At 32.3% G+C, this 14,649-nt stretch overlaps 2 protein-coding genes across 2 annotated transcripts; one reads left to right on the forward strand and one right to left on the reverse strand.

The window, feature by feature from the left end:
• LOC109333406 (ATP-dependent Clp protease ATP-binding subunit CLPT2, chloroplastic) lies at window positions 944-4,115 on the reverse strand. The gene is made up of 5 exons (XM_019568887.1): window positions 3,836-4,115; window positions 3,701-3,739; window positions 3,510-3,619; window positions 2,587-2,766; window positions 944-1,433 (listed from the first exon to the last, which is right to left on the reverse strand). The coding sequence occupies exons 1-5, from the start codon at window positions 4,048-4,050 to the stop codon at window positions 1,276-1,278; spliced, it is 702 nt and encodes a 233-aa protein (XP_019424432.1). The 5' UTR covers window positions 4,051-4,115; the 3' UTR covers window positions 944-1,275.
• Window positions 10,927-14,041, forward strand: LOC109333464 (ACT domain-containing protein ACR8-like). Its single transcript, XM_019568955.1, has 7 exons — window positions 10,927-11,317; window positions 11,938-11,983; window positions 12,099-12,213; window positions 12,460-12,527; window positions 12,659-13,225; window positions 13,330-13,434; window positions 13,610-14,041. The coding sequence occupies exons 1-7, from the start codon at window positions 11,250-11,252 to the stop codon at window positions 13,973-13,975; spliced, it is 1,335 nt and encodes a 444-aa protein (XP_019424500.1). The 5' UTR covers window positions 10,927-11,249; the 3' UTR covers window positions 13,976-14,041.

A 14,649-nucleotide genomic window follows, 5' to 3' on the forward strand; every position in this document is an offset into this window, starting at 1 on the left:
GTTTTCCTTTCCTCACTTTTTTTCCTTGTACGCTCTTTCATTTTCATTCTTAAACCAAACATAACATTAGTATATCTCTTGGGCTGGCTGGTGGAAATTTTATACTTATTCATTTCTTACCTTTGTACAATTTCCAGTTGATAATAATTTGTTAATAAACTAAATCATTTTCTTTTCACTCAAATTGTTTTAGTAAAAAGGGTATAAATAGGCATAGAGAAGAGAGATAAAAATAGAATGAAGAAAAAATAATAGATGCGTTTGATGATATGACATGAAAAGATGGAGAAATAAGAAGGGATAGATATAAGATGTGAAAGGTGGGTAAAAGAAGTCACAAGAATACAATCCATATATTCTTACAACATTTTTACACACTATCTATTACACCTCCTATCTCTCTTCCTTAAATCATCTACACCTAAAAGTGTATGAATAACATTTTCCATATTAAAAGGATTGTTTCTGCAGTGTAATCTAACAGATTAGGAGAGTAATTTTCATTTCATTCCATTATATTAATGGGCTTGTGGTGAGCTAGGAATATTGCCATCAATTCGGTTGAAGAAAAATGAAGCAACTGATCTAGCATTAGGCGTTATCTTCGGTTGTATAGGAAGATTGGTCTATGAGGGGGAGTTGCAGAGGCCTGTTTAGTCATGACGAGGGAATTATAAAGGGTGTCAAAAAAATACAGTGTTGATGATGGCTCTGGTGAAACTGTTAAATTTTTCGTTGGGAGTTTGTGGATAGTATTTCGTCTATACCTTGTTGGACTCTTCACTGGACTTAATAAGGTACTGTTATCTGCTTGACAATCGTATTGGTATTCATTGCTAGGATAAAGTGGGTGGAAGAAGGTGCCAAGGCACAAACACTTGCTAGTGACAACCATGTTCAAGATGCTCTCCCAAATATGATGCAGAATTGTATAAAAAGTGACAATCATCAAGTATAAAAAGTGTGTTAAAATTAATGGCAGAATTGTTTGTTAACCCCATTTCAAGCGTTCAAGTAGTCAGGGTTTTCCTGGAAATCACTAAAAAGTAACCTCCATGGTTGTTTGTAATCATAGATCACTACCTAATGTTTTTCTTTACTTTTGTCTGTGTTGGGGGCAGGGGGTCACATATGAAAAGGAGCAGGTTTCTGCATTGGAAATCAATGGGCAGGACAGAAGAGCCTGTTGATCTATCTATTGTACAAACAATTGCATCAATGATCAGAGTACACTCAAAGCAAAACTTATTTGTACATACACCTTATAGCAAAGCATCAATCGTCCTTAATTCCGGGTTTAGAAATTGAGGACTCAAGCTCTTTAGCTTTTTCATCATTGAAGCCAAGGGTAGACAGTATTTTGTGACCAGGAGAATCCACTTCAGACCAAACGCCAAGGAGTATGTGTGCTGTGGTAACTTCACCACCATCATCTGCAAATCATAAATAGATTTATACAATGGATTAATTTTTTAGCTTTGTGCATACAACATTTGATAAGAATTATTATTTGCAGATGAAGGGATGAGATGGACCACAATTTCATTTACCAATAGAGTAAATAACAAAATACTGCAACCAACTTCTATGAAAGTGTATAAAGCTACCCCAAAGTGGCATTTCTAAAGATGTTGAAAACATTTCTGTCCCACAAAACAATAATCAATCACCACATGCAATAGCACCTTTTATTTTTTTAAGACCAATAAGAATATTATAAATGCCCACTATCACAACGGACCACTCTGAGAAGAAGCAAAAGCCATCTCATATATGACAAGAAACATAATGCCTAGAATTGTTATAGCTTTTAAGAAAACCACAAATGAATGCACTTCAATCTCTACCAAACAACTATAAACAAATTGTCCAATTTAATTTAGTTGCCTCAAGATTCTACCTTTAAATCGTAGTTAGGTATTATCATATCTCATGATTTCCGAAAGCAGAATGGGTCTTCTTTATCATTACAATCAGAATAAGAGTCATAAACTAACTAAACCAACATCAACATGAATGTAGGAACATTTGATAACTATTTTTGCTGAAAGAAAAGTTTCAGGACAAGAACACAATATATCATTAGAATACTTGATTAATATAAATACTCATGGACCACAAGTTATGTAATCAGAAATATGTAACTAGAATCATGAGCAATAAAAAGCCACTGACCCAGGGTTTTGGATAAAATAGTATCTGCCATCCTCAATTTTAACCAAAGTATTTTATTTAGCAGGATTGCTGATTACATTCAAACATGCATATTTTCACACAAATTATGTGATTCAAGTAGCAATTTTTTATATAGAATGCATAATAAAATTAAATATTGTTGACATAAGCTCAAATTTAATACATTTGAATATAGTCTTACAAATTTGGGCTCCATGTCTAGTTAGTTTAACATGATCATGTCTAGTTAGTTTAACACGAACACTACATGACACTTCATTCCATAAACAAAATTCTGTCAAATTACCCACACAGAAGTGCCAATAACAAGCCAGATTGGATTTGCAAGTTGTCATGTATGATTGGCGAGAAATAATACTAGAGTAAATAAGAAAAAAGACAAGAACAGACCTGATTTTATTTTTTGATCAATAGCCCAATCAAGGGCACTCTGAGCTTGTTCAGTGAGTGGGGGGTGCTCGGGGCTGAAGAAAAACAAATCCGCTTTTCCAAGTAACTTAACAGTTTCATCCCGCACCTTGAACAATGTAATACCATGAGCTCGTAAAAACTTCGAAGCTAGATTAGTACCTGCACACAGCCGAAAGATATGAAAAAGGCAAAGTGCTCATATCTAGTTAGTACAACAAGGAAACATTAAAAGTCGTTCCATGGTTATAGAACAAAAGGAGGTGTGCACATCAAGAAACTAAGGTAATATTTCACAGGTGTGTCAGTCAAGGGAGGAATAGAATTGAATAACATCACACTTAGTGGTGCTCTTTTTGAATAGTCAAGAAAATAGGATTTTAAATTACTTGATTTAAATATCCATTCAATACTTCACCAATAATATGAGAGTAGGATAGGCGTGATACAAAGTGTATGAGAACATATGTCATCCCAAACAGAACATATAACTTCTATTCTGTATTTGGAGAGTGTTTGGGCAAATAACTTAATGAAGTACTTATCCAATTAGCTTTTATGAAATAAGCTAAAAAGAGCTTATTGTATAAGCTTGTCTTCTGAGCTGAATATGGTAAAAAGAGCTTAACGGAAAGTCATTAATTTATTTTTCATGTGTGGTTCTCATAAGCCCAAATAAGATCTCTATAAGCTCTTCCTAATACCTCAAGGGGTGGAATCAAATAGAACAATAGCAAATGCTACATTGCTACCTAAGATATTATACCAAGAGCTGGCCTAGTAGCATAAGCTAAGCTTGAATAAAAAGAATATGATCCATGAAGATGGTCCATTTTATGCTATAAGAAAGAAACTACTACTGAACTACTAAGCATTACAGTAAATGAAGGGAACAAATGAATTACCCTCAATAAGAAGGCCCATGAGAAAAGCTTCGGTACCAGTAGTTGGATATTTGAGTTTTCTTGCCTCCAATTCACCCATTGCAAATGATTTTATAGACTTCGAAGACCATCTTCCTTCCACCAAACACAATTAGTAACCAACCTAACACAATAAACACACAAAAAATATAATGTGTTTGATTTATACTCACTTTGGAAGTTCCTGTGGTGGAGAAACACGCTCTGGATTTCTGAAAATACGAAATGAAAACAAATCAAAAATCCGAAATCGGACAAATCAATTTCAATATTCCTAAAATTTAGGAATGGGAATTCAAAACTCTTACGCGGTGGGGAGGCTGAAGGATACGATGGCGGAGAAGGGGCGGCGCGTGCAAACCAATACATGAGGTTTAACACCGACGCAGAGTTTGGTACCCATCCATGAATTTTTGGGGCTCTTCAGAGTCAAAGTGTGATTCAAACGAACAGAATGATTGGAGCGCGATTTCAAATTCGTTGCGGGAAGCGTAGAGAGGTAGTTGCAGTGCGCTGCAGCCATTTTTTCACTGAACAAAATGGAACTGCTCACGCGATACCCACACTATTGGATTTGGATAAAGCTTTTGTAAAGAGAAGAAGCATACGGTGTCGTATACATGAGTATTCATTGGGTTTTGGGCTTGTAGTTTCCAAAAGTTGAGGTAAATAGGCCTAACCCATATACAATGTATATTTTAAGTAAAATCAAAAGTTTATGAGGGTCATACCATTTACAATTCAATAGGTATTTACATATTTCCCACCAAATAGGTCCATATGTAGTCAATAGAATCTAAACTCACAACATTGGGGAATATATTTTTTTGGGGCATCCTTCACTTTTTGTAAGACTAATCTCTTTCGATCTATGTGATTGTCTCTCCCAACAAATGTCATAAAATGTCGCTTCTAGGAGTTGAATTATTCTGAATATCAAGCATGATCTTACACCACTAGATTAAAGTCTTGTTGGTCATTATGAAATATAAGTCTATTCATGTGAAGTTAATGTTGGCTAAGGACAAATAAGTGTTAACCTTACCACAAATTGATCTTAACTAGTTGTATGCCAATTGTAACATCTCTTTCCAAGTTCCATAAGGCAAGTATATCACAAATGTGGGAGGACACTTTCTTCATTGAAGAAGTGGTTAACAAGGTGGTGCTTGATTTTGGAGATCATGGTTAATTATACACTGAAATCGACCTTAAACTTGATTGTGATCTATTATTAAAGGCAATAATAACAAACATATATCATGGTTTGGGCCGATTACAGGGGAATCTTAACAATAGTCCAATTAATGCAATTTCGTACTAAAGATACGTTTACCTAAGTAAGTGTTACCTCAACCCAATAGGTACATGGGCAATGTGTTACTAATTGAACCCAATTGGATAAATACTGAAGTGATAATCTTCACTTTAAGCTGCGGTGGCTGCTACTAGAAGTGGTTGTCGCTGACGTGATGATGCCATAAAGAATGATGGCCATATGGGTTTAGGCTACCATCTCAAACAGTGTGGTACATGTTGGTGGCATAGACAATCTGTTTGGTGTAAAGGTTGCTATTAAGGCAAAGGTGAAATGACAGAGACAAAGTTTATGGCTAGCCATCATCACCAACATTTATTTATTTTTTGTACAGTAAATTAAATCACACCCTTTCAGTTTTAACGAAATTATACAAACTATTCCCTAAACTCCTAGTTTTTATACTTTCATTACACTGATCACTAAATGTAATCTTTTAAACAAAAAATTGTGATAAATGCAATTAAGTTAAATAAAAATATTATATATTATATATACAAGTCCAAATAATCTACAAATTAACGTATCTTTACTATTTTTAGTTACAAAAATGAAGATATATTGTTTAAATTGTTCTTTGTAATATATCATAACGAACCAAAAATAATAAAGACATTGATTTGTATCTTATTTAGATTTGTCTCCATAATATACAATGTTTTGTTGAACTTAATTTCATTTATCACATTTTTTTGTTTAAAAGATTACACTTATTTTTTTTCATGCGGGGGGTGGTCAATATAATGAAAATATAAAAATTAAGGGGTTTATGTGAATATAAAAAAGTGAGATGTAATTTACTCTTTTTTGTATGATGGTAGGCCTCACAAAAATAATTAAAAGTTGTCCATTTAAAATGTAATCATTTTTGTCTCAAAAGGTTGAAAAAAACAAATGAACCATATTTCATTTTCAATCCACATGAAACCTTTATCCCCTTCTTGATCATCATCATTCAAGGTGATTCCATCTAACTCAGGTTCACCCTGTTACTAAAATCAAGTGATTCCAACACACGTCATGTTATATCTTACCTTTTAACTTCCTTTTTATCCAATCATTTCATATTTTTGTAAAAGTGTTCATATATTTTTCAAACAAATTAAGATGAAGCCTTGAGAGTTGTCGAAGTTAGTTGAGGGAGTGTTAGAAATAGTACAGAGTTATTTTTAAATTGGAGACTTATGATGAGGTGCCTCATGCATATGGAGAGATGTGAGATAAATATTGCTATTGTATATAGACACCTTTATAGGAAGAGGTACAAATGCTTCATAGCTTTCCTAGGTACCTAAGTTCAAATCCTTCTCAATTATTGTTGATGTTAGTTGTATTTTATTAATTAGATATAATAACCATATATACAATATAAGTTTTATACAATGTGACTGTATTATAAATCAATCGTGTGCAATTATCATTGAATCTTTGCATTATAGTTAAAAATGTCTAATAGTAAGGACAAATTATTAAACTTGTATTAAAAAAGGAGTAAAGATCATTTCAATTACTCGAGAGACAAATGTCACACATTAACAAACAAAAGATAATATATAATAAAACTTTTATCATAAAATTGCATTTTATCATTCATGAAAGAAATAATCATTTGCTTATCAAGTAATAATAAAGAGAATCCTTATTTTTTTTAAAATTGATTCATTTAACATTTTTTATGGTTTGACTTACTGAATTTATATTATTCCGTGAACAATCTATTTAAAGCACTTAGTAACACGATGGTGTTTATTAAAAGATGTTGATGATAATGCATGTTGGTGGAAAACATGCATCGATAGTGTCCCATGGAAAGACATGGGGCGCCGTGGTACCAACTAGTACTATTAAGTCACCCCACTCATCCCGCCCCAAATGGGGTAAGTTTTGAATTTTTTTTGTTTCTCATAAGTATTCTTGTACTAGAGGCAATATTGTTTAAGCCAAAAATATCTACAGGTACATGGAGTTAACTTTTTTGATAAACATTTTTTCCGTCCACTAGACTCGAACCCGAAACTTTATTTAAGAAGAATTAAACATGTATCAGTTGAACCAACGACTGTTTGTGTGGGTTTTGAATTTGGCGCCACTCAATCTTAAGTTACGGTCAAAAAGGTTTATTCGTTCAGAGATACTCCCAAGAAACATAAAAGCTGGGATTTTCGGCAAAACGAAAACAAAAATTAAAAATGGGACCAAACAACAGAAAATGCTGAATTGTCAATCACGTAGCGCTACTAAAGTTCCATCTCGAGTATTGATGCTAAAATTTTCACAAACAATACTCTCGCATAGTAAGATAATATGTGAAATATATATTTTTCACTGTATCTAGATATTTTACAAGATTTCCTTGTGTGTTTATCTGGATTATAGTAGTTAAAAATATAATTAGTTTATTAATAATCACATATAGTTTATTAAAATCAAACGTTGGTTGATAAAAGTAAACATTTTTTTCCATCCCAATTGTTTTAATAAATATAAATATTTCATAACAAATTCATTTATTATAAATAAAACTAACAAAATAGGATCAAATGACCCAAAAAATCATATAAGAATTAGGGAAATGGTTGATGCATAGTATATTTTGATTCAACTAATAATGTGTATTATTACATGTTTATATCATACTATACTTTTAAGTATAACCTATAATATCTTATTAACATGTATGTAAGTAATTAATTCATTTTAAATGTATGTCTTGATAAATATCTTTCTAAGATACACAAAGATAAATTAAGATCTTACATCACTATATTATCACAACTTGTAATAATAAGATGTTGATATAGTATTATAAGACATTATTAGATTAGTAAAATAATCAAAACACAAAATATCTTAATTTTTATAAAAGATAATTATTAGGAAGAATAATCATTCATCTTACAAGTTTAATTCCTTAAGGGAGAGATATATTTTTGGCATCTAGATTGATGTAATAATACAATGGAAATGATGAATAGCCTCTAAATTGTTCCTCCGTATGTGTGAAAAGCCACGCTGAGAAACACTATAGTGAAGTGCCCCACGCAGCTTTTTAGGATACGAAACAATCAATGCGGATATTACGGTTGGCCCACCACAGCCCTCTTTGGCGGGAACCTGGTCTCTTCACACCACACCTCAAATTCTCAAAACATCCAATGAGACTCATCTCGAGTGATAGAGAAGTAAGTGATGCTAAAGATCAAAGAAAATGTAATATATTTCTATATTTATATCCTTATGTTTATTATGATAAGACAAGTTTATCTTTTAAACTAAATGAAAAAATTGCACCTGTCTTTCCATTAACGGAGAGACCACCCAAAACATCATGTCAACCACTCCCCTTTTTTAACTAACCCACGTCCCTCGATTCCAGCTGGCGGTAATGAATAGTAACGGCAAAGTTGAACTTGAGGCACAGACATTACATAACTAACCCCAACGTGTTTTCTGATCAACTTGCATGTGCCACAACATAATATCTCCCACCTTGACTTTTATTTTTTTGTTATAAAAATAAGGACATACATTATTTTATTTATTGGTGTAACGACTCGTTCTTCACTACTATTAGTTTTAAAAATATTTTATTAATTATTTAGTATTAGACTACTAGGATAACATTCTATCGGAAACAAGTAGATAATTCATTTATTTTTTATGGAAAAAAACGAAATATGGATCTGAAGCAGTGCATCCACGATCGCATGATTCTGGCACGAATAAGATGCTGTAAATAATGAAATGACGCATTGTGAGACAAGTGACTAAAACAAGAAAAAACGGCTAAAACAAGTGACAGAATTGAGAGAAAAATAAGAAAAAAATGAATAGGTCTAAAAGTTTTATACAATGTCATTATATTTTTTATCATTTATATTTTATTATCATTAATTCTTCAAAAAATAATATATATGAATGATAAGTAATATAATAAATGTGTATGAATTTTTAAAGATATATCACACTTGATAAAAAAACCAATGAGAATTATGTTGTCACATGAAATCATCATAATTTTAGCTGGCAAATCCAACCTTAATTACCAACTCTACTCTTTAGAATTTTCAATTTTCAATATAAGCGTACGGCTCATAATACTATTTTAACGTCTTTTATATTATCAATGATATTTTTTACTTTTTTAAGTAATGAATTAATTTTTTTAGAGTTTGTAGTTATCCCTTATAATAATTATCGCTCTCAATAATAGAATCATCAACTCTAAGATCTAGTGAAGTTTTACACTATTATACCAACACATTGGTAATGATCATCAATATTCATCTCCTCTATGTTGTTGAGTAGAAAACAAATAAAGCTAATACGGTGGAGTCTGGTTCCTCTCCATTAATAAAGATAAAAGTGCATATGTATGATTATGACGCATGGCAATAACAAAAATTTAATGATTCATATTTTTACTTTTTTATAAATTTATAATTTTATAAAAAATGCCCCCTCTCACATTCTTAGTACTGAAAAATCCTTAGAGGAATCCAGGTTCCATATGGTGATATCTCCATGTTTATTCCAATTCCAACAAACTTTGAACAATTACTCCTACTGATCTTACAACTTTTAAAATTATATTAACTTTTTCTTAAAATAATAAGCCACTTTCATTTTGTGTGATTCGATGAAGTTAATTAGATATTCAATTTTAATGGTTTCTTTAACTATGGAATTGAGGCCAAAATAAATTAGAATTGACTATTGAGTATTTTAATTATGGAACTTGGAAGTCTAACTATAATTACAGGTAAGACGTTTGTGTAGTTGTGTAAATCTGTTGTAAATTATTTAAAATTTTAAAAGTTCAATCATTCAATTCATAAGAAGATAATTGTTAATACTTTTAATAATACAAAAAAAATATGAATCACTATTTCATATAGAGAATTACCTCATTTAATTATTACCTTATGTTGAAATTCACTCATTTACTTTGTCATGTAAGATTTGATTTTTGTCTATAATGTTTTATAAACAAAATTCTAAAACATTTGACCTGCCTCCAATTCGTTATTATATCATAATTTCTAAGTCAGTTTTTGAATTTCAGTATTTCTTTTAAACCTATTCCTTTATCACCAATATCGTCTTTACTTTATTTGATTATCACCAGGTTGAAATTCATTCCTATTTACATTTTCGTGTGAGATTTGACTTTTTTTCTATAATATTTTTATGTTTCTTTAGAAACGTTTGACCTGATTCCAATTTGTTATATCGTAATTTCAAAATTCAGTTTTTAATTTCGGTATTTCTTTTAAACTTATTCCTTCGCCACGAATATTTTATTTACTTTATTTAATTATCACCTTAGGTTAAAAATTCACTCTTATTTACTTTGTCATACGAGATTTGGATTTTTTCCTAATATATTTATAAATTTTGTTTAAAAACATCTGACGTGATTCCAATTTGTTATACCATTATTATTTCTTAAATCAGTTTTTGAATTTCAATATTTATTTTAAACCTTTTCCTTTCCCATCAATATCGTCTTTCAAGTTTGTTTTACTTTTATGACTTTCACCTATTTTTTGATTATGTACTAAACTGAAATCAAATACAGATAAATGTTATTTAAAAAATAGAATCATCCTCCTACATTATCGTATTAATTCTCCTACTCATAAATAAAGTGACATATATCATACATACATTCTCATATTATTTATTCATGATATGTGTATTTTCTCGTGAATAAGAAGATTAATACGAAAATTTACAACCAGAATAAATAAAAATCCTTTGCAATGGGATTTGGGGTATTCTAACTGGAACTTACACGTGTCGTCCTAGTTTGATTGACATGTTGGCAAAATTGAAGGGTTAAGATCTAAAAAGAAGATTTAGAAATAATCGTGTGAGGAACAAGAAAAAAAAAATAGTTAAATTGGGTCAACGCTGCAGGCCATAGTCACTCCATGAACCAAACCTCTTTTTCTCTTTGCGTATAGGTATAGGCGTGCCTCCAATAAATATAAAAATATCGATTCATTAATAAAATAAGCATAACAAGAAAATACATTAAAATATTTGATATAAATACGGTGTGAAGAATCAAAGAGGTAATATAAGAAGAAGAAGAAGGAGTGGTTTGGTTTGGAAGAGAAAATAGTAACTCTTGAACACTCACACAGCGAAGCCGAAAGAGTTTGGTGAAAGCGTTTTATGACGATTTAGTATAAGGCGTTGCGCAAATTAAAGCCACTGTTGCTTATCATAACTCATCTTAATTCACAAGGGCGTTGCAGTGTTTTGCTCTGTTTTTTTCTTCCCCTGATTCTTAGGATAATAACTCTCCGACGTCGTTTTAGGACATTTCTTCCTCATACTCACAGGGTTACTGAAACCATTGACGGATTATTTTCCTTCTCTTTTCGAATAAACAAATGACTATGGATTGGGATGCTTGTACGGATGAATACGAAAAGCTCATAATTCGAATGAGCACTCCAAGGTTTGTAAATACATTAATTTTTTATTTTTTTATATTTTAATTGTTTCTTTTTCTTGATAATATAGGTTATATGTTTCCGACTGATCTTAATTTTTTGCAGCAATAATTTTGCTTATTTTTTCCTTCAAATCCAACTCAATTTCGTTGCTTATAAACCTTCTTCACTGTTTTCAGACCTTTCTTTACCTGATTCTTTGATAATATTCTTAATTCTACATCAAATCTTTTTGGTTCGAAAACATATGATATTTTAATTGTATGTATTATTTTCTTTTACTCCACCGAAAGTTGATCCTAACAGAGACATGTTTATGATCCTGTAATAATTTAGTTTTATAATATTTTCGAAACAGTGTAGAAACGTGAATACTTTTCAAAATAAAGAACAACTATTGTCGAATTCACACCGACTCTTTTCATTTGATTTGTCCACTATCAATTTTTTTATAGTTTCTAGACTTTTCATTTCTTCTTATCTGTACCAAGCCAACCCCCTTTCGCTTACGTTGCTTGCACACAAATATTATTTGTATTTTACTATTTTCCATTTGGACCCAACATTGAAAAAGAAATCTCTGATAATGTTATTTCACTGACTTTGACCTTTCTCCGTGAAACAGGGTTGTCATTGATAATGCCGTATGCCCCACCGCGACTCTGGTCAAGGTAATTTATCAACAAAATGCTTCAAACACGGGATCGGTTACTTTTGTTGTAATGTAATTATTATCTAAATAATAATAATAAGAATAATATAATTATGATTTGATGAAATTTGCAGGTTGATAGTGCTAGAAGGCATGGTATTCTCTTGGATGCTGTAGAAGTTCTTACTGATCTCAACCTCTTAATTAAGAAGGCCTATATTTCATCTGATGGAAGGTGGTTCATGGATGGTAAGCTAATCATATTCTTTTATCTTTGATTCGAGGTTTCGGTAAAAAAAATAATTGCTGTTATCTAATTAAAGTGTAATTTGAGTACAATTTTTATGCATGTAATATTTTCATTGAATTCATTAGCCATTACATATGTTATAAGTTTATTGAAAATATGGCACCATGGTTTTTTTACCTCTCTCAAATGCATCACATGGGGTAATAATATCTCAAAACACTAACGTTTGTATATTCAATGGGCAGTTTTCCATGTCACATATCAAAACGGAAACAAGCTAACAGATGAGAGAGTTTTGAAATATATTGAACAGGTATTCAAGTGAATTTTTACATGTTTTAGTTTAATTACAATGTTACTGGTTAAAACATTGTTTATTTCCCACGAGGTTCAATTTCTTAACTGTTAATCTGACTTTGAATTGTTGCCTTTATGTTACCACAGGCACTTGGGTGCATTGACAATGGTAGAACCATTGGATCGAATGGTCTGACTGCATTGGAGTTAACCGGAACAGACAGAGTTGGTCTTCTGTCAGAGGTGTTTGCTGTACTGGCTGATCTTCAATGCGACGTGGTTGAGGCTAAGGTTTGGACTCACAATGGCCGCATTGCGTCCCTGATCTATGTAAAGGACTGCGATTCTGGGTCCACTATTGAGGACTCTCAGAAAATTAATAAAATTGAAGTGCGTTTAAGAAATGTTTTGAAGGGAGACAATGACATTAGAAGTGCTAAAACTTCTGTCTCCATGGCTGTAACTCACACTGAAAGAAGGCTGCATCAAATGATGTTCACTGACCGTGATTTTGAAAGAACCCCGATTTTGAAGTTTACTGCTGATGCCCCATTAGTGACTGTTCAGAATTGGGCAGAAAGGGGTTATTCGGTTGTCAATATTCAATGCAAAGATCGAATGAAACTATTATTTGATGTTGTATGCAATTTGACATACATGGAATATATTGTGTTTCATGCAACTGTTAACACTGATAGTGTCCAAGCATACCTGGTAATTATTCAACTTCCTCCAACCAATCTATTCTTTTTATTGTATCTATTTAGTTCTTTGCTTGATTTATGTGCTAATTAACATTGCTCAATTTGTCATTTCAGGAATTTTACATCAGACATAAGGATGGCACCCCAATTAGTTCGGAACCGGAGCGTCAACGTGTAATACAATGCTTAAAGGCTGCAGTAGAGAGAAGGGCATCCGAGGTATAATCTTCCTCTCCCACACACGTATTTGTCACATGTATTATTTGCTAAATTGTTATAACCTCTGTATATGAAGTGGCTAGCACTAATTAGCTTTGAATTGTTTGGTTATTTGTAAAATGGATATGACATTGTGATATGAAATGGCTAAGAATTGTTAACTATTTGATTACAGGGTGTTCGACTCGAGTTATGCACGGAAGACAGGCAAGGGCTTCTAGCAGAAGTAATGAGAACTTTCAGAGAAAATGGGCTCAATGTGACCAGGGCTGAGGTATCAACCATGGGGAACAAGGTTACAAATGTGTTCTATGTAACAGATGCTATTGGAAACCCTGCTGATCCAAAAATCATTGAATCGGTTAGGCAGAAAATTGGGTTCAGCAATTTAGAAGTTAAGGAGTTGCCATTGGTATGTCACCAGCAGAAAGCAGAAAGAGAGGATCAAGCATTTGGAGTTGGTGGGGCAGTGTTGATGTCAATTGGTAACCTCTTGAGAAGGAATCTCTACAATATGGGGCTAATCAATTCCTGTTCTTAAACAATGATACTTTGTGAACATTTCTTGGATCCACGTCACCATATATGAGGCATAGGTGGCAGGAAACCCTTCGTAATGATGTGTGAGTAGCATTACTCTTTTAAGATTTATTTGAGAGTTGGATTTTGGAGGAGAATGAAGGAAAATGAAAGGCTTGAGAGTTATTTCTCAAGTGTATTTATGGCTCCCAAGCCTTCTTTTTTCCTTCTCTCCCCTCCAAAATCTAACTTCCAAACACACTCTTAAAGTAGAGGGGACAGAGAAAGGAGACAGGGAATTTAGGAGTATGGATGTTATGTGCAACTTTTGAAGCATGATGTTCCTGTGAGGTTTGGGTTTTGTGTACATAAAAAGTTAAAGATAGGGTGAAATGTGGTGATAGTAGTCGTTATAGTAAATTGGTTTGGGTTTGGTTGGTGTAAAAGGATGGGTATATGTATAGCTGGAGGGGATTGGGGCCCTCTCGCCATTTTAAATGCTTTGTGTGAGGGAATGAAGGATTTGAATTAGGAAAAATTGGTTATTGCTAAAGTGGTTGTCGGTGGGGAAGGTTTGTGATGTGAAATATAGAATTGGATTCTTGGTGGCATAGATACATGTTAGGTAGACAGAACAAAGTGGATTCATTGTTAATATAGTACTTAGCTTAGTTGTACACAACAAGTTTCTTAATG

The sequence above is a fragment of the Lupinus angustifolius genome, chromosome LG18 (genome assembly GCF_001865875.1).
Source record: "Lupinus angustifolius cultivar Tanjil chromosome LG18, LupAngTanjil_v1.0, whole genome shotgun sequence".
NCBI classification, from domain to species: domain Eukaryota; kingdom Viridiplantae; phylum Streptophyta; class Magnoliopsida; order Fabales; family Fabaceae; genus Lupinus; species Lupinus angustifolius.

Coding starts and splice junctions, on each gene's coding strand:
- LOC109333464 (XM_019568955.1), top strand. CDS start 11,250: ATGACTATGGATTGGGATGCTTGTACGGATGAATACGAAAAGCTCATA. Junction 12,528..12,658: donor TTTTGAAATATATTGAACAG/GTATTCAAGTGA, acceptor ATGTTACCACAG/GCACTTGGGTGCATTGACAA. Junction 13,226..13,329: donor ATAGTGTCCAAGCATACCTG/GTAATTATTCAA, acceptor TTGTCATTTCAG/GAATTTTACATCAGACATAA.
- LOC109333406 (XM_019568887.1), bottom strand. CDS start 4,050: ATGGCTGCAGCGCACTGCAACTACCTCTCTACGCTTCCCGCAACGAAT. Junction 3,620..3,700: donor CCACCACAGGAACTTCCAAA/GTGAGTATAAAT, acceptor GGTGGAAGGAAG/ATGGTCTTCGAAGTCTATAA. Junction 1,434..2,586: donor TGATCAAAAAATAAAATCAG/GTCTGTTCTTGT, acceptor TATGATTTGCAG/ATGATGGTGGTGAAGTTACC.